The sequence below is a fragment of the Microtus oregoni genome, unplaced genomic scaffold (genome assembly GCF_018167655.1).
Source record: "Microtus oregoni isolate MIOR12 unplaced genomic scaffold, Mior012 000023F_ref0000262, whole genome shotgun sequence".
Lineage (NCBI taxonomy): Eukaryota > Metazoa > Chordata > Mammalia > Rodentia > Cricetidae > Microtus > Microtus oregoni.
This window is the reverse complement of record NW_024543082.1, coordinates 24,614,519-24,635,057: the sequence shown is the minus strand read 5'-3', so window position 1 is coordinate 24,635,057 and position 20,539 is coordinate 24,614,519. Positions and strand designations below refer to the sequence as shown.

The 20,539-nt window shown below is 42.8% G+C and overlaps 1 protein-coding gene across 3 annotated transcripts in view; it reads left to right on the top strand.

Annotated features, from left to right (window-relative positions):
* Nucleotides 1-19,815, top strand: part of Igsf11 (immunoglobulin superfamily member 11) — a 118,115-nt gene extending 98,300 nt beyond the window's left edge. For all 3 annotated transcript variants that reach the window (XM_041673386.1, XM_041673387.1, XM_041673388.1), the window contains exons 2-7: nucleotides 5,626-5,789; nucleotides 7,207-7,414; nucleotides 9,570-9,725; nucleotides 15,961-16,083; nucleotides 16,823-16,973; nucleotides 18,218-19,815. In XM_041673386.1, the coding sequence (XP_041529320.1) occupies nucleotides 5,626-5,789; nucleotides 7,207-7,414; nucleotides 9,570-9,725; nucleotides 15,961-16,083; nucleotides 16,823-16,973; nucleotides 18,218-18,650 (1,235 nt within the window). In that variant the 3' untranslated portion in view covers nucleotides 18,651-19,815. The remainder of the gene's footprint in view (nucleotides 1-5,625; nucleotides 5,790-7,206; nucleotides 7,415-9,569; nucleotides 9,726-15,960; nucleotides 16,084-16,822; nucleotides 16,974-18,217) is intronic.
* Nucleotides 19,816-20,539: the final 724 nt, after the last annotated feature.

Below are 20,539 nucleotides of genomic sequence, written 5' to 3'. Positions count from 1 at the left end.
GAACGGGGAGGTTTCCATGTAATGAGTTTTTGTAAAAGTCCATTATAATTTTAAATATTTTTCTTTCTTAATGCAGTGATAATAAACATTTAGGAGATATTTCAGTGCATGTTTTCCATAGATAAACTGCCTGCTTTGAGTCCAGAGTGTACATTTTCTAACCTTATGATTATGTCTCTACAAACTGGTTTTAAGTTTTTCTGTGGGTCTCTATTTTCCCTTTTTTGGGGGACAAGTTTTATTAGAACAAACAGCTCCCAGCAGGGAGATCAGAAGGGCCCCAGCTGTGCGGATTCCTGCTTAATTCCTTATAGAATTAAATGAATGTATCTATATATAGAGACTGTAGGCTTGGATGGTCAGTGTACCCCATTGCTTACCCAGTGAGAACAGTCATTGTGGTCACTGTCGTCTCTGACGGTCCTCCTGTGGTGAGAGGGTGGGAGCACAAACCCTTGTGTAGGTGGAGCACCGCTTTTACAGGGATTAAGTGACTAGCTTGTGCTCCACAGCTCATTGGAAGCAAGAGCCAGATTTCCAGTCAGACCCACACAGATTCACCTGCCCCTTTGCAAGCTCTAGAAGCCACCGGTCTAGAATGTTCCTTCTGCAGCTGTGCCAAAGTGTGAGATTCAAGAATCAGATCACATGAGGATGTAAAATAAATACAGCGAGTGCCACAGAGGCTTTCTCTGCTGGCAGGGTCCACTTTCCTGACCCTATCCTTGTTCCTATTCCTGCTGCATCCCTGCCCCATCCCTACCCCACCCCTGCCCTCCTCTGCATTACCTGTTTGAGCAATTTCCACCATTTTTAGCTTTTGATTTCAGTGTAAATTATGTGAGTTTATCATGAAATTAGTGTGTTTGCGGATGGATGATAAACATTGACTTGCATAGATTAACAGGACTATGTGCTTTCTTCCCTGCATTGGAGCAGTCTGAAGAATGCAATGGTGGAGCTTTTGTGGCTGCTTTTTGTGTTTTGTTTTGTGAGGCATGGCCTTGCCGTGTAGCCCAGGCTGTCCTGATTTCATAGTCCTCCTGCTTTAGTCTTCCCACTCGGGGAGCACGTGCCTCTGTCATAGTGCTCAGCTCTTCTTCTCCCTGTCCGTCCCATCCCCTCTCTCTTTCTTTCTTTCTAGGCAGGGTATCACTGCAGGTCAGGCTGGCCTCAGACTTGAGCTCCTCCTACCTGTAGGGCCGTACACCACTGTTGTGGGATTATTTGCACACTGTGAAGATGCATTGTTGTGATTGACTTAATAAAGAGCTGAATGGCCAATAGCTAGGCAGGAGGCATTCGTGGGACTTCCGAAGATGAATATAGGTGTGCAAGAGATGCCAGGAGACATGGAAGAAGCAGGCTGGGTAGTACGTGGCAGTTTGAAGATTAGTAGAAATGGATTAAGTTCTAACAACTAGTTTGGCACGAACCTAAGCTATAGACTGAGCTTTCATGACTAATAAGTTTGTGTATCATTACGTGCGTGCTGGCAGCAGATGTGAAACTACTGCTACGTACCACCGTGGCCACCCTTAACACTTAACCTTGACAGTCTCTAGTGGCATTGTGTTATCAGGTCTTTGTGATGTACATTATTTTAATGGCCTATACCTGTCCTATGAGGCTACTATTATATTTACTCCCCTTAGCTTGTTTCAAAACTCTCCTTTTCCTTATCTAACCCCTGAGGTTCTTTGGGCTTTCCAAAACTGAAGAACTTCTCCAATGGTTATTTAACTTAGACATTTTTCATGCTGTTATCTGCGACTTTACATTTGGCTGCAGATGGCTTATCTTATGAAACATTTTATACTGAAAAGGTAACTCCCTAGAACATCATGTGAAGAGCATGCAGTTCTGTAGAGGGAAGGTGTTATCCATGGTTTAAAAAAAAAACCAATTGAAATAATAGCAAGATCTCAATGTGTTGCTTTTGGGGGAGTGGAGTAAGGTAATGTCATTGCCAAATAAAACAGGATGCCATCATGGACCAGATGTACTCTACGTGACTTAGAAGAGCTGTTTTGAGGGTCTCTGTGACCTCTTTAATCTGCTCTTATTTCCACACTGTTCTACCATGCAAGGGGTAGGGCTGGTCAAAAAGAGAACAGTTGTTTTAACTCTGGTGAGTCGGTTCTGATGAGTCCCTGCTTCTGTATCTTAATTTTTATAGTTTTATAGAAGTATAATTTCCATCCTATGAATTCACTCACTTAAAGTCCAACCTGTATTGATTTCTACTGGATGTGTAGAGTTGTACAACTATGACAACAATCTATAAAACCCAAAAAGCCCTCTTGAGCTTGCCTATACTGTCCTCAGCTTGTCCCCTCCAGTCCTACACAGCCTGCAGGCTGCTTCAGGTCTGTTTAGAGTTGCCTTTTCCACACATTTCTAGCTTATGGAATAATGTGCCTGTAGCATTTTACTTCTAGATTGGTTTTGCATGTATTGGCAGTTTGATGCCTGTATTTCTAAGCAGCATCCCATTGTATATGGTGGGGTGTGTGTGTGTGTGTGTGTGTGTGTGTGTGTGCGTGTGTGTGTCCACACACACATATTCATTTCGTAAGTTCTGTGACTTTATTATATTTCCATTTTTCTTGGAGTAGAGATCTAAGATAGGTTGTTATAATATGTTTAAGTATGACTTTTAAGAAATAAACTATTTTCCAAGGATCCTGTGCTATTTTATGTTCTTACTAGCAATCCACGAGCCTCTCTGTTCTCTAAGTCTCATTGCACCTTCTGTGGTTTTGATGGTCGCTGTTCCAGTAAAAGTGCACTAGTATTGTGATTTAGATATTGTCTTATCAGTGTTCTGTTGCTCTGAAGAGACATGGTGAGCACAGAACTCTTTTAAAAGAAAACATTTAATTAAGTGTTCACTTAAAGTTTAAGAGGGTCAGTCCACTGTCCTTCTGACAGGGAAGGTGGGGCTAGCATGATGTAGGACAGCAGCTGAGCGCTACATTCTGATCCTCAAGCAGAGAGACGGACTTCAGGGGCAGAGAGGAGAGAGACTGGGTCTGGTATGGGCCTTTGAAACCTCAAAGCCCACCCCCAGGGACAGACTTTTAACAAAGTCATACCTGCTCAAACAAGCCATACTTCCTGATCCTTCCCAAATAGTGCCACTCTCTGGGGACTAGGACTTCAAATACTTGAACCTGTCAGGGCCATTCTTATTCAAACTACCACAGATGTATATATCCCTTTAAAACTAGATTATCTTAAACTGAGTGGCGGTGGTGCATGCCTTTAATCCCAGCACTTGGGAGGTAAAGGCAGGCCGATCTCTGTGAATTTGAGGCCAGCCTGGTCTACAAGAGCTAGTTCCAGGACAGGACCCAAAGCTACAGAGAAACCCTGTCACAAAAAAACAAACAAAAAAAAAGCAAGAAAAAAAAAGACTATTTTTATCTTTTAAATTGAATTGTCATAGGTCTTCATATATTTTAGCTATAAACCCTTTATAAAATATATGATTTATATTATTTCTATCAGGCTATATATTGAAATTTTCTTAATTGTTGATAGCAATAAAGATTTTTAATATTTTTAGAGTTAATTATTGTAATCTCTCTCTCTCTCTCTCTCTCTCTCTCTCTCTCTCTCTCTCTGTATGCACATGTGAGCACAGGGCCAGAAGAGAAAAGGTTGTGTGTGTGTATATGTGTGTGTGTGTGCACATGTGAGCACGGGGCCAGAAGAGAGCAGAAGAAGGTGTTGGATGTTGCTCAGGAGTCACAGGCATCATGACCGACTCCTTCACACACGGGTACCAAGAACCCAACCCAGGTCTTCCACAAGAGCAGTATGTGTGCTTTTAACCACTGAGCCATCTAAGATAACTCTGATAGCCAGGTGATGGTGGTGCACGCCTTTAATCCCAGCCCTTGAAAGGCAGAGGCAGGCGGATCTCTGTGAGTCTGAGGCCAGCCTGGTCTATAAGAGCTAGTTCCAGTAGTCCTCATTGTCCACTATGTTCAGAGAGTCCAGTTTTATCCCAGGCTTTTCCAGACCCAGGCCAGCTGGTCTTGGTGAGTTCCCAGTAGAACATCCCCATTGTCTAAGTGTGTGGGTGCACCCCTCACGGTCCTGAGTTCCTACTGAGAACTCAAGAACAACGGCAATGGGTTTCTGATCCTATTGCACACACTGACTTTGTGGGAGCCTAGGCAGTTTGGATGCTCAACTTACTAGACCTGGATGGAGGTGGGGGTTCCTTGGACTTCCCACAGGACAGGGAACCCTGATTGCTTTTTGGGCTGAGGGGGGGGACTTAATTGGGAGAGGGGGAGGGAAATGGGAGGCGGTGGCGGGGAAGAGACAGAAATCTTTAATAAATAAATAAATTAAAAAATTAAAAAAAAAAAAGAGCTAGTTCCAGGACAGGCTCCTAAGCTACAGGGAAACCCTGTCTCAAAAAAAAAAAAAAAAAATCTCTCTGATTAGAGGAAAGTAACTTTAAATTTTCCTTATGTTTATTTGTAGATAGATGATAAGTTTAGCTTTTTCTGTTTAAGCTTAGAAGATTGGAATCAGTATTTGCATATTGTGTGTGAGGTATGGGTTCAAATTCTATTTTTCTCTTTTTGAGTTACCGTAGTATTGCCATATTGTTCCCACACCATTTGGTAGAGAGGAAATCCTGTTTTTTTTTCTCCTTTTGTTTGTTCCTTGTTGGAAAGTGTCTAGCCATGAACACCAGGTGCCCTCAACCCTGTGTGACTTGTCTGTATGTCACTCCTCACACTAACACTGAACTGTCTTGGTTGGTAGAGCTCTGTAGAAAAATTTGAAATCAGATAGTATAAACCTCATTTAAAAATTAATCTGTTTTATGTGTATGAGTGTACTGCCTACATGTATGTATTTGTAATTTGTGTGTGCAGTGCCTGCAGAACTGGAGTTAACAGAGGTTGTGAGCAACATGTGGTGCTGGGAATCAAACCTGCGTCCTCTGCAGGAGCAGCCAGTGCTCTTAATTGCTGAGCCAGATCTTGAGCCTTTTACCGTCATTCTTTTATTATGTTCTTTTAACTCTTTGTGATTCTTCCTTTTTCATGTGTGTTGAAATTAATTCAGTGCCGTGTGCTTAGAAAGCCTGGCGGAGTTTTAATTGGATTTGCTCTGAATTTTATCATTGGGAAGATGAATTGACCTCTTATTGATATTTAATCTCCCATCTCATGAACACTGTATATCTTTCCACTTGTGTGATCTGATTACTTCTTTCATTAATGTTCCATGTGTGGTTGTGAGCATAAAGCATGCACATGCTTTGGAAGATTTGAAGACGAGCACTAGGTTTTATGGTGTGGTAGTGTCCTGCTACTGTAATGGTGCTTTCAAGACTCAGTTCATGGCTTTTTCAGGATTTATCAGTTTCTGTTCAGACTGCCATGGCATGGTGTATCTGACTTTAAAATGATTTTCTCAGATGTAAAGGAGTGAATCCTTTCTTATTTTGGCTCCATGAGCGGTGAGTCATCCTCTGGTTAGAGCATTCCCTCAATGTGTTCACAGCTCCAGACTGTGTGTAATGTGGTGCCGTGGTACTCACAGCTGTTAGGAAAGGACGCGCACAGGACCAAATTGTTCCTTTCTCTGCAGGTGTCACAGTGTCCCTGGAAGTGTCCGAGAGCCCTGGCAGTATCCAGGTGGCCCGGGGCCAGACTGCAGTCCTGCCGTGTGCCTTCTCTACCAGTGCTGCTCTCATTAACCTCAATGTCATCTGGATGGTCATTCCTCTCTCAAATGCAAACCAGCCTGAACAGGTACTTCTGTCCCCACCCCCCAAAACTGTGGATCTTTATGGAAGAGAGGGTGAGGGAAGCATCGTGGGAATGTTTGATTTCTAGAGTAAGGACATGGTCAATGCGCCCTCCCCATTGCAAGATTAGTTAATATTCGGAAGGCTGTCTTCCTTTTACAAGGGTGTTGTTATTATCTCACTAGTGGATGCTAAAGAGAGTCTTCTGAGGGTTTGTGCAAGACTTTGGCGTGCTGAGAAGTGACTTAGAATGTCTCTAAAGAGAGTGATGGTAGTAAGAAGCTGTAGACAGGAGTTTGCTTTGCTGAGTTACTTATGTACCCTAACACAGTAGGCTTGCCAGCCAACATGCATCCTAACACAGTAGGTTGACCAGCCAACATGCATCCTAACACAGTAGGTTGACTAGCCAACATGCATCCAAACCTTACCAGCTATCTCAGATTCTCATACAAACGAGAATATGTCACATGGAAAGACACATGTGAAAATGGAAGCTGCCCTCAGAAATCTCTATCAGTTCTCGGTAATAAATTAATAATCTCATATACCCACTATAAATTAATTAACTGTGTTAGTCACCACAGTTTTATTTACAAAGATGACATTCATTTTCTGAAGCTCTTCTGATTTTTTTCTTACAGCTTAGCCAATATAGTAAAGTAAAATTCCTGCTACAAATTCAATAGAAACGTCTTTAAAATTAATAAATTTTGAATTTCTTATTTGAAACTTGCACGCAGGGATGCAGTGCATTTTCAAACCAAGAAACGTTTGCAGTAGACTAAGTTTGAGGGATCATTTTATTAAATCACATCATTTTAATCATCGGTGATTGAGTTAAACATGTTTTAAAAAGAACCAATGAAGGTTTCCTACACTTGCACAGGAAGATCCTGAAAGGCCCTCCTCATTCTCAGGGCACGGAGCGTTCTGCTGTGCTCTATGCCGTGTTTCTCCCAGGAATAGTTGCTCTGATAACTGCTGGCTCTGAGAGTTGGCAGGCACCGTAGTCATGGACTTGCAATGTTCTCTTCCTTTTGTGATGCTGATATTCAGCCTGCGAGGGATCAGAATTCTGTGGCTGAATTAGTATGAGAACAGCAGTGCAAATACCTTTTGGATTCCATCTCACCATTAACCTTTGCACTGGTAGAAATATTTATGTGCTGATAGTAGCATTCAAGGTATTTTTTTATGTTCTGATAAATTACGGAAGGGAAATAGTTACTCGAATTATGCACATGAGAGTTTAGAGTTCTAAGATACTCATAGATGGGCGGTTACAAAAAGTTGCTGACAACCCTGAGAAATTAGAATTTCCACTCTTGGTTGCAGGAACTTTTGGTTCTGTCCACCAGGTTATGTGCCGAGGAGGGGCTACCATGGCCAGTTTACTGACATGTTGCTTCCTTTGGCAGGTCATTCTCTATCAGGGTGGACAGATGTTTGACGGCGCCCCCAGGTTCCATGGGAGGGTAGGATTTACAGGCACCATGCCTGCTACCAATGTCTCCATCTTCATCAATAACACCCAACTCTCAGATACAGGCACCTACCAGTGCTTGGTGAACAACCTTCCAGACAGAGGGGGCAGGAACATTGGGGTTGCTGGCCTCACAGTGTTAGGTGAGTGACAGACAAGACCCACTACTTTAGGCTTCACTTACAAATCTACTTGAAATCATGTTTACTTCTGTACTTCACATTTTCTCTCTGCTCCCTCCCTATGATCTGAGTCTCCCCCACCCCCCCATCCCCGCCCACCTGCCTTCTTACCCACAATGTCCCTGGACTTCTCTATGCTTCTTTTACCTAATGCTGTTTCTGACAGTGGATGAAGGGTGACATAAAAGCCAATTTTAAGGTCCTGGAGGGCAGGAGCTTTCTGCTGTGGTAAAACTCAATCATGAATAATTTGCTGTGAGCAAAAAGTGAAGGTGTCGGTGTGTGTAAGGATAATAGTTATCCTCGCAGGAAGTGGGGTCACCGCAGTGCCCATCTTGCTTGTAGACCTGGCGTAGTTTTAACTCTGCCTCCTTATGCAAGCATCCTTGTTTGTAACGTACCTCAGATCATCACCTTAGAAATGAGATCAAACCGATTTAGGGCCTGATCCTTTAAGACAACAAATGAACCAAGTTTAGATTAAAACTAGAGGGGCTCATTCAAGGCAGCACTCTTCGTATCGTATAATGTGGTTCTGTAGTATCAAAGTATATTCTCTGCAGCTGTTGGATATCTCAGTCCTCATGGCTCTCAGAGGGGTTACTTGTAAAAGTGGCTTCCAGGTAGATTATCGTGGAAGGAGGGATGAATTCCTCATTTTGGCAGAAGAGGAAGTACTCAGGAAGGCCCTTCCCCCCCCCCCACCCCACTAACCTCCCAGTATCTCTCTCCCTAGTCCTGTCCAATCCCCTCCTCAGCCCTTTTCTCCCCTCCCACTGCTAAGCTATTTCAGGATACTGATGTTTTTCTCAATGGAGGAGAAGATACTTTAATCCTCGGTGCCCTGTTCTCCCAGCCTTCTAACAGTTCCGAAAGTTAAGGACCAGGTTGCAGACATATCTTCTGAAGATAACATTAATTATATTAAAGCTATATAGAGTTCTAAGGTCTCTGAGTACAATAATGACTCCTAAAGGAAATAGATGCCATTTTAATGTTTATGTGATAGTTGAGCAACTGGCTTCCTGCAGTATCTATCTTACAAGAATTCTTAAGGTGGAACAAAATCCTTTATTTTATAGTGAATGACACCTTAAAATAATTACTTTAGGTTTCGCTTCACAATAGCATGGTGGTAATGTTGAAGGCGTCCAGGAGGCTGGCTCACCCAGCACAGCAGACCATATAGATACCACATCCCTCCCCCTGCCTTTGTGGGAGTTCTGACCCTATTCATGCCAGGCAAGCATTCTGCCATGAGCTACCTTCCCAGACCCCTCCACCCTCGGCTTACTTAGTCTCTCTTCCACTCCCTGGCTTTCTGATTGCTCTGTCTATCCCTACCTTATTCTGCGCTTCTGGTTTGTGTGTCTCTGAAGGGGTGAACTCACTTACTGTGAAGGCGTTAGGATTAAGAATATCATCACCTGTATATAAACTCAGAGGTGTCCATCAATCTAGAACTCCATGCCATGGGTTTTGTTCATTTGTTCACTCTTTTGTGCCAGTGGGAGCCATCACTTCCTCCCTTTTGTGTTGCTTTGGTGATTTTTGTATCCTGGTTGCCAGTGTCCTTGTCAGTCATTGATGAGTATAGTTTTGGATTTTGAAACGTCCCCTGCCTTATTGTTAGTGTTCTCTGACTTGAGTTTCACCGGAAGCTGAAGAACCGGAAGCTGAATCCACTACAAAGCTGGCCCGTCTAGTCTTTGTGAAATAACGGAAGACCCAACTAAAGCAGGCTTTGTTAGCAGACAGATGCGGGGAGTCAGTTTCTGCTCTGGAAATGGGTTTGAATATGTCTTCTCAGCAATGTCTTTAAAGGCAGTGTGTTGACCTGAGGCTCTTAAGAATCCTTTAGAGGGAGCATTCAAACCAAAGCTCTAAGATACCTTAAAATGTAACCGAAAGCCATGGCTCCTTTTCCTCTCACATGCAGGCCTTGTGCCCATCTCTACATCCTGGTAGTTGATGCTTGATTGTCCCCTGGTGTTGGTCATGAGGCCGTTTCTCTCAGTGATTCACAGTTGTTGCCTGTGGCTTCCCAGTGATCGGCATTCCTGTCTCATTGCCCACAGTAAAAGTGAACTTGTGTTACCCATTCTTCCCTTGACAGTCCCCCCTTCTGCTCCACACTGCCAAATCCAAGGATCCCAGGACATCGGCAGCGACGTCATCCTTCTGTGTAGTTCCGAGGAAGGCATCCCTCGGCCCACTTACCTTTGGGAGAAGTTAGATAATACACTCAAGCTACCTCCAACCGCCACTCAGGGTATGTACAGTGCCGTGAAACCTGTTTGATTAGCACTCGAGGAAAGTAAGGAACTTTAATAGTTTGTAACTGCAGAGAAGAATGTGCTTTCAAGTTTAAGGTGAGTATGACATTTTCTCTCTCATTCCTATATGACTTTTAAGAAATGTATCCAGTAGGATGAAAACTTTATTTCCTCAGGGGAGCTTTAAAGTAGCGTACAGGTAGCGTCACTGAGTTAACATTAACACTGGGACAGTTTTTACACCTCTGCGAACTCACTTTCTGCCTATTTTAGTGTAAGAGAGATCTGTGTAAACATAAGAGGATCAGTTCTCCTGTTTCAGCCTCAAGTCTTCTTAGAGGAAGAGAATGAAAAGGACAGGGAAGGGGCCCGTGACCTAAGCTCGCACCAGACAGGTAAAGGTGAGGAGCCATGCGTGCAGATCCCGTCATTTGGATTTGACAGTGAAGAAAGTACCTTTGAAATGCTCAGATGTTATGAAATAAGGTGAGAGGAAGTGATAGGTTTGTGTAAAGCCCTTGAGTGCTGTTATCTTTAATATAGACTGGTTTCCTCATCTCATTCTTGGTCTAGATGGCCAACTCTTTAAAGAGAGCTAGCCATTAACAAAAAGGCCCCGGATGGATCAGCTGCACCTCAGTTTGAATCGTCCTGATGATCCGTGCCTGCCCCAAGAAAAGAAAGCCTTGGGTTGCTGGGTGACATTAGGTGTAATTAGGAACCAGGGTGACATCCTCTAAGAAGCCTGCAAGTAAACTCCCTACAGACTCAGAGGAACACCGATGGACTCTCCCCACCTTTTAGTTCATAGAGCCCCAAATTCATTAGTTTTTAAACCTTCTTTCCAGCTTAGTAGCTTTTAGGTCACTTTTGTAGTGACTGCTGCAGTTCCATTGTCCATGTTCCCCGCCTTCTCCCCCACCCCCGCTGCCTCTTCATTGCTAAATGCTTCGGCTGCGCTGTGGGATAAATAGCTGTCTTGTGGACTGACTTGTTAATCTCACGATTGTAAGTGGCAGGCTTAAAATAGCGCGTGTTGAAATGCTGAAAACTGAAGTCCTGCGTTTCCAGTAACTCTGTCTACAACAGTTCACTTCTCCACTCCCGTGTTAACCATTCTGTAAGATGAGGGGCTTGACGGTATCATCTAGAGCCTCTGAAACACTGAGGTTCTGAACTTCATATCTGTATCATCGCTGTGGAACACTGGGTAAAGAGTGAAATTTGGGTGAACCTCTGACAATCCTATGTATGTTGGCTGAGAGGTACATGTAGCCTCCTGTATCTCCCTGTTTTTGATAAGTCTGTATTTGCAACTTGAGAATTCTTTGGTATTTTGGGGATAAAGGTGAATGAACTTGAATGCCAATGATGAAGATGGTGGACTTTTGTAATTCAGTCTTTGGATAAATTATCCTAAGTACTTTAGATAAACTTATTTGCTCAATTAAATGTTTTTCTTCAGTTTCACCTCTTGATACCTATATTAACAAAGTAGATCTTAGCATACATCCCCAAAACAATTTAAATAACTTTTTTACTAGAATATTTAACTCATTGATTATATGTACAGTACTTTAAAATTTGAACTCCTAAAGCATTTTCTGAGGAAATAATATTTACGGAGGGCATCCTATGAGTCTGGCCAGTAACAGAACATTATTTTGCAATAAGTAGTTTGTGGGGCCCTACTGTGAAAGTATAAGAAGAGTCTGTTATTCAGCAGCCTTTTGCTTATGACCTGGCATCAATCAATGCTGTTATCACTGTGTAATTTCTTCAGTGTCCGGTAGTCAACCTTCTTCTGTAAGACAGTGCTCTCTCACTGTCTTCACGTACACTTCTCCTTCCATTCCATGCATTATGTTTATATCGGCTCACCACAGATTTGCCAAAGGGAGCTCCTTCAAGCCCCATACCATAAGTATTCATTATGCTTTAGATTTTAATCTCCCATTACTGCATGCTTAAACTGCTTTGAAATTGTGACTTTTTTGGCCCAGTGTGTTTTAGGATATCATTTTGTAACTTCTGTTAAGCCGTAAGAAGTTTTCTTAGAAATATATCTTTATATTTGTTCTGCTTGGCATGCCCAACCTTTTGATTTTTGTGACCTGATATCACAAAATATAAAAAAAACCTTACAATGTTTTAAGGAAAAAAATTCATAATGTTTTAAGTAATTTTATAGGATTGTGTTGGGCATTTGTGAGCTGCTGACATGGATTATGCGTACCTAACACAGGTCCTCTGCAAGAACAGTTTTTGTTCTTAACCACTGCATTGCACTTGCAGCCCCATGTTCATGCTTTTAAATAGATTCTATATTTTAGATTTTATATTTATTTATTTATTTATTATGTATACAGTATACAATATTCTGTTTGTGTGTATGTCTGCAGACCAGAAGAGGGCAGCAGACCTCATTACAGATGGTTGTGAGCCACCATGTGGTTGCCGGGAATTGAACTCATGACCTTTGGAAGAGCAGGAAATGCTCTTAACCACTGAGCCATCTCTCCAGCCCCCCAAATAGATTTTTTTTAATCTGGCCTTCATTTGGTGTTAATATTCCCTTTGGTTTTATATTTACCATTAAATATTTGTTTCAAGGAGAGGTCATGTTTGCATATAATTTTACCTAAGTAAATAGTAAACCATTTATCTATCATTATATTTTAAACAGAACTTCTGATTCTTTTATATAAGAAATTATTCACTGTTATTGTGATCCTTCTTTTAAGGTGTATAAATCATAAAAATACAGACTGATTTATGATATTTGACATTCTTATTACTCCTGTAACATCCCAAATATTGACATCTACTGAGAATTTAAGGTACTCAAGGCTTTTCTACATTTCTCAACCAAGTTTTTAAGGATTTCAAATGTGTGTGTGTGTGTGTGTGTGTGTGTGTGTGTGTGTGTATGTATGTATATAGTCCCAAGAAATACCGGTGTAGATATAGAACCAGACAGCATCCTGGTCAGGTTAACATGCAGGGTCTCATTCGGTTCTCACAGGTTGAGGGGCTTTTCTAGTTCCAGATGAGGAAGCTAACACACATCACCAAGCAGGTCCTCATCGCTAGTAGGAGGCAGAGTCTACCTCCCAAACACACAACTCTGCTAATGCAATCTTGACCCAGCTCGATGTGGGCTCTGGAACTGAGAATCACAGATAGAATTGGGAAGAATCACGTGTACTTGTTTCTGTGATCCTGAAGGGCCCACTAGGCCGCATGTACCGCCTGCATGTGACCCAGTGCATGCGCAAACCCAAACTGTGTTCGCTGCCCTCTCACCTTCCCACACTGTAGTTCCCCAAACCACATGTCCATGTTTGGAAGAAGGAAGATCAGAGGGACAGCTCCCCTCATCCTTCATGTCAGCAAATTGCTCCTGTCCAACACAGGCCTGATGGGTCAGGGTGGGACGTGTGCTTGTCTGCTGCAGTCTGGTGTTTGCTGAGGGCTGGCTCCTAGCTCAGCTTTCCTGATTTGCTGCTTCTTAATCCTTCCTTATCAGTGTGTGTGGTGTGTGTCCCATCTGTCACCTGATTACATCTGAGTGAGCTGTACCATGGCACGTCAGCCCCATTGAGCCACATTTTCTTATAGCAAATACAAACGGTGTCTGTATCTGGAGACCAAAAAAAAAAAAAAAAAAAAAAAAAGAAAAAGAAAAGAAAAGAAAAAAATGAGGAGGATGGGTGGCCCCAGCTTTTTAAAAGAAGTTATAGAGCGGCATCCCTTGGAGTTGACTGCTGTGTGCATGCCTGAGTGCCGCTTAGAGAAGCTGTTGAAAATCCCCCTAGTTGTCTCTGGGGATGTCAACAAAATTAGTGGTTTGATGTGAACTGATTGAATTTTTAGAGTCTTGGGCCTTAAGAGGAAAAATGGAAGAAAACCAGTAGCAGCATGTGGGGTTGTAGGGTTGGTTACCCCGGAGCTGTGCCTTTGCTGCCTGGAAGCTCTGGGATGACTGGAGGCGTGGTTCTGCAGATGGTTGGTTTGTTATTCCAGCAGCGCTGGCCCGTTGAATGGTGGGGTGCTGTGTTCAGATGCACCAGTGTAGCTTTAAGTCCCTTACTGGAAGGCAGGTGTACTTGTGAGGGTTGTGATCTCTGGACCTGGGCAGACCTGATCTGAGAGACTACTTTACTTGCATACATATGTTGTCAAGGCTACTCTGAGATTGCTCAGTTTTGGAAACCTAAGCATGTTATAAAGATTAAATCAGGCCTACTTAAGGCTTACACACACACACACACACACACACACACACACGCACACATGCGCACACACACGCACGCATACACACACACCAGAAAAGGAAATAATGCATGCAAACCTAGCAACCATTAAGTACATTGACTTTGCTATGTACAATCCAATCCACGTAAGATATTAATGTAATATGGTGTTCCCCTTTTATTCCCATAGGAAGGTGTCAGAGTGCTCTATGTATCATGGGTCCTGCTACCACATAGGTCTTAAACTGTCCTCTGGGAGTGCCTTCTTTCTTCAACCAACCCGTGCTACACAGTGCATTCCAACAGAAATGGAAAATACCAAGTCTCTCTCCTTTATCTGGCCTGTGATACCGATGTCACCCCAGATATGTTGGATGATTCCAGCTTTCATGAACACATCCCACTGCATTGTATTTGAAGGCTTGGACAACCCTGACAGCCTTGGTATATGGGGACCTGTATATACTCCATACCTATATTCTATTCAATTTTCAGCTGTTCTTTAGGTGGCCCTCCCTTACACACCCTAAGCAACCTGAGGTCTGTAGCTCTGACTGGCTGGCATTTAAACCACTCACTGAGACTCCTTGCCTCGTTAGGGTCTGTCCTGTTGATCCTCCTGGCACTGATCTCTGGATAACCAGCACAGAGAGAGGGTCTCCATACGTATTTATGCCGTAAATGAAGGAACTGATAAAACCAGACCCCTCTGACTTTGCTGTAGATAAAGATGAAAGCCATTAGCAGATAACTAAATCGTAGCTCCATATAAAAGTCAAGCCAGGGTAGGGATAGTTCCCAGGACAGGCTCAGGAATTCTTGGACCTTGTGCCTGGTACTTTTCACATATGTCGTTAAGAGCTTTCTCCATTGGCTTCTAAGTTTGCACTGTTTTGGATGGTTCTGATGACAGGTGTGTTTTTTTCCCAGCCAAAGGGAGGCAGTGAGGCCCAGAGCAAAGGTCTTAGATGCTAGCCATACAGTTGCAGTTTCTGGCCACCAGCTGTGTACCCTTTCTTAGCCAACCATCTAAAATTACAGTGTCTTTAGTTGTCCAGTAGGCTAATAATAAAAATATCTCAAAGGGTCATTGGAAAAATAGCTACATATAAAAATTTACCCGGTGCTTGGCATATTTTTATTACTCTGGTAAGGCATTTCAGTGATGTGGGCACAAATGACTAAAGTGTGTTGGTGCTGTTGAGTTGCCCAAGTGTTACCAGCTAGAGCATTTCTCAATATGCCAGTGCGGTGGCTTTGAAAATAAAACACAGGACAAAACCTCCTTGTATGGGGAACAACATCCACTGGCTACTCTGGCTTTTTCTACTCTGGATCCACCGCTGCTTCTCATCAAGGCCAAGCTTCCCTGAGCTGTTCCTAGAGGCTAAGGACACAATGGAGCCAGTGTTGTAGGACCATTCCTGCAAGGGTATGGGGTGTCTTCAGCAGATGACTGACTCGTGGATGCTCCATGTGCCTGATGGGAAATTCTGTGAATGGTACTGTGGTCTGAAGCTCCTCTTTTCCAGACTCCCTTCTACTGTCCTTCCAACTTTTTGTGATACTTAGAGCATAGAATCGATTCTTTCTCTGTCATGCATAAACCAAACTGTGTGAGTTCTAAGCTTTTACCCTATTTCTATATAGTTACAATGTGATCTTCCGATTACAGCCTCCCAAGGACAAGCCAGACCTCCCCAGTCAGGAGAGATCACCAGTTAGGCTATGATTCACTAGTCTGGATCTTGAGTTTCAAGGTTGTCCTTATTCAGGACAATCCTTAATAGTTCTGTCTTTAATATGCTGTCATGATTTTCTTTAACATTTGCGAACCAACAGTTTCTCCTGTCGTTATAAAAAGGAAGAAAACTGGCTACTCTCCAGTGTGGGTATAATGTCATCTGTGTTCTGATTTCTTTGTTTTCCTTCTTCATTCCATCAAGCTGTCACTTGATTATTATCTTTGTGACAGACCAGGTCCAGGGAACAGTCACCATCCGGAATATCAGTGCCCTGTCTTCGGGTCTGTACCAGTGCGTGGCTTCTAATGCCATCGGGACGAGCACCTGTCTCCTGGATCTTCAGGTGATCTCACGTAAGTACCTAACTCAAGACACAGATGTCCAGACCTTGGTTAAGTCACAAAATGCAGACTTCTTTATAAGTGTTCTGAGATTATGTGAATAGTAAACAAATTCTTTTAAATCATTGTTGAAAATATTTTATAAAAATTTTACTATTTAAGCCTCCCTGATATGCCGATCCTGTGACAGAGTGTCTTCTCAGGACCATCAAAACCAAACTAATCTTCATGTCATGGTGCTGTGGACATGACGTTAGTCTGCAGTCACAGTAGTATGCAGTCTCGTGATACTCCTTTGCTTTCACCCCTAATCTCTTGGGTTTTCTGGGTGTTCAGTTATCAACAAGCAGTTTGGAACACTTCTTTCTGGTAGGGGAAATTTAGATGATTTTTATTTTGGTTGTGGAAGGGCATCATGTGACTGGGATGAGGCTATAAACAATCTGAGATTCAAAGCTCTCTGGGACACTAAGGCAATCGAGTAGGCTCTGTCTCCTGCCCTATTCCAGCTGCGCTCTTCTGGGGCCTTGGGAGGTGGTGGTGGTTTACTTGTCCAACAGTCACTGCAAGCCTACTGGGAATGCCAAAGGTTAGTTAAGATCTGATTTCATGTGCATGGGCTGATTTCATGTGCATAGGATGCTTTGGGCAGCTTTGTACATTTTAAACAGATGAATTGGTGTGGATATAGCTGTATGGCATGTACTATTTCTCTCTTGTTTATTTAATCTCCCTTAAATATGTTTTGCAGCCCAGCCCCGAAGCGTTGGCGTCATCGCTGGAGCTGTCGGCACCGGGGTAGTCCTCATCATTATTTGTATTGCACTGATTTCAGGGGCATTCTTTTACTGGAGAAGCAAAAATAAAGAGGACGAGGAGGAAGATATCCCTAATGAAATCAGGTTAGTCTGTCAGCTTGCCGATCTTGCAGAGTCGGTGTGTGTTTCTCTTCATAGTGGAGTCAAGGTTTCTAGGCCAGTCTTACTACTCTGTGGTCAAGGTAATGTTAATGTCTAAATGCCATTTTCTTGTTATGTTTATTACTTTTCTTCATGGTCATACTCACTTTTATTCACGAAGATCCTTCATGAATCTAAGTAGGATGAAGAGCTCCCCTGTGCCACCACAGCTGCGGGGTAGACCATGAATGTCACACCAGAACAGTTAGCCTGGAAGACCTGTGTTTCATGTTGGCCGCTGTAATAGATGGGAACATGCAGAGGCAAAGGGGTTGACCACAAGCATGCCAGTTTCTCTACCTAGTTAAGTACTGTTCTGTGGCTTGCTGTGAAGGAGCATATTAATCATATTCATCATGATAATAATATACACCAGGCATCGTGCATTATGTAAAAACACTTGGATGCCTCTGGAGGAGCTATGTCTAGGGGTTGTCACCTGGTGGTGGCTTCCTGCCTGAATCACAAGGCTGCACAGCATCACACACAGAGAGATGGGAGGTATGTATCTGTTAGCCCTTTCTTTTCTTACAAAGCCCCTTGGATCCAGTCATCATGCCCTATCCTGCTGGCTTTTCCTAGTCCTAAACACCAGCCAGAGCTCCTGCTTCTCAATGCCATAGCTGATTACATTTCTCCCTCAAAAGTACCCCTCAATGGAGGTCAGTTTTCAACCCTTAATTTCTTAATGGACTTCCCAAGACATAAAAAATATAGCAGGCAGTTTATAAAAGAATAAAAATGTTTTAAGGAAAAAAATGTCAAGATGGTGTTTAAAGCTTCGTGTTTAGCTCCTGGGATGTGGGGGTTCAGACTGTCTCAGACTTGACTACATCATATCCCTGTTGATATGCTTTAATGATCCAGGTCTTCTCAGTTTTTCTAAATTTGTTCCCCTTCCTTCTCTGGTCTTCCTCTCTGCGGCCAGCTCTTCTTGTTCACCTCCTGTAGCCTATCAGCACACCACAGTGGTTCTTCAAATTCTGTTAGCAGTACAGCCTAGACAACATGAATGACTTTTTCAACTTCTTGATGTCCTTAGTTTGCTCACCCGGGTGTTTTATAACAACTAATTCAGTGGGTTTCTTTGTAGGTTGTCTTCTTCATAGTTAAAAGAGATGTGTGTCTTTATGTATTTGTAGACACGTGTTTCCATTATATATAACTTTATCTTTGTTTCATTTCAGAGAGGATGATCTTCCACCTAAATGCTCTTCTGCCAAAGCATTTCACACAGAGATATCCTCCTCGGAAAATAACACCTTGACCTCTTCCAATACCTACAACAGTCGATACTGGAACAACAATCCCAAAACCCACAGAAACACGGGGTCATTCAACCACTTCAGTGACTTACGCCAGTCTTTCTCTGGCAATGCCGTTATCCCCTCCATCTATGCAAATGGGAGCCATCTGGTCTCTGGCCCACATAAGACCCTGGTAGTGACAGCCAACAGAGAGTCCTCACCCCAGGTCATGCCCAGGAACAATGGTTCAGTCAGCAGGAAGCCTTGGCCTCAGCACACACACTCCTACACTGTCAGCCAAGTGACTCTGGAGCGCATAGGTGCAGTACCTGTCATGGTGCCTGCCCAGAGTCGGGCGGGATCCCTGGTGTAGGATGTTTGAGGATGCTGTGTGCAGAAGAGAAAAAATGGAATGCCTCCCGACAAGGGGGAGAGCAGGGGTGGGCGAGTGCTGGAAAGATAGACTTTTGTTACCATTACTTTAGTAGAAAGCACCAAGAAGACGGTGCTCTTGCCTGGCCACTGCAGTGTGTGAAGTGACCGAGAATATTCTGTCATGAAGACTCAAGAAGACTGTTTCCTCACCACAGTTGTCCTGGGATTCAGTTAAAAAAAAAAAAAAAAAAAAAAAAAAAACAAAACAAAACGCTGCATCTCGAATGACGTGCCAAGCCAAGGAGAATGCTAGAAGCAGAATAGCGCTTACAACCCAAACCGTGGTCCAGGTGGACCTGTTCTTTAATTCTTGCCTAACTTAATAATTTTCAGGAGACTTAAGTGCCAGGTGGAGTTTAAATAATAAAATTATTTTTTAAAATATGTATATTTACAAAACAAACATGAGCAAGCTTGTGATCTGTTCTGCCTCTCCCATTCCCCTTTAATGGCGAGGCCTTAATGGTACTAGCGATGCATTCCAACTGGGCTGGCTCTTTATCATAAAGGTGAAACTTTGTACAAAACACAATTTGGCTAGAAATGGGGGAAAATAAGGAAACTTCTTGTGAACACCCCACACTCTTATTTATTTACCTCTTCCTGAACCGTGAACTTCTGTATTTGGGATTTTGCTATGTTGACAAATTCTTGTCTGTGTTTCTCTGGGATCTCTTACAGGTCCATGGCAATTACTGTTCATGATTTCCTAAAAAAAATATTTTTTTAAAAGAAAACTATTTTTTTTAAATACTTGAAAGACACTGAACTAGGAAGGCATGAACTTAACACCTTGTCCAGTGATTGTGCTCAGTGGCTCAGCAGAAACCTGTCACGGTTCCGGGAAATGAGGGGGCTGTCTGGAAAACAAGCTGGAGGCAGGTGGGAGGGGCCGCTGCGTTGCTAGGAGGGCCCCAAAGAAGCAAGATTGTGCCTGTCAACTCTGCTGCCACACCGGCCACTTGTAATGTGGGCAGCACCTGATGTCTTTTGTACCGAGGAGGATGACTCCCTCTTGTTTGACAAGTAGAGGTTAGTAGGCTGTTGCAGAAAGGGCAGGAGTTGGTTTGTTTCTTTCAAAATAATTCCTTTTTTTTTTTTTTTTGCAGAAGAATAATGAGGGTTAGACAAACTGGCGATCGCCCAGTGTGCTCTTGGGGTTTGTTAAGCATCTGAAAATGTGCGTGTGCAATTTTGCCTGAATGCATTGCACACCCGTGTAAAAATACACCTTCCCCGTTTTTTTTTTTTTTTCCTTTTTTGGCTCATTACTTGGCTTGCTAGCCTTGCAATTGACCAGATTCATTTATGGACTCTCTGCTCTGTATTGTGCTGTACTTGTATGGTTGACTATCTTGCCTTAACTACACTTTAGGCAACTCATGGTGATTTCTTCCAAGACTTGTTTTTTTAAAATTGTTTGTACTGAGCCTACAATTTTCAAAGAATATCTCTCTTTTCTTCTTCCGTTCCCTCTGTCCCTCTTCCACCAATCTTCTTGCCTTCTTTGCCTATGAGCATAGTCTGCACGGGGAGTGGCCCCTGACTTCACATTTGAGTGAGTGGAAACCTCCAGTGATTCTCTACACTGTTTTTCCCTTGGGGCACACTCAGAACACTATTGTGACCATTTCAATGTTGATAGATGAATTTATTATAGTGTTACTCTTTCTTCCCCATTTGATGGTTCTTGACTTTGTAAAAATTTAAATAAGTGAATGTCTATACTTTTTAAAGAAAAGCGAAAATACCATGCCACAGAAGAGATAATACTATCAGATGCTGTTTAAGAAGCATTTATCTTGCATTTCTTTATTCTTTCTAATT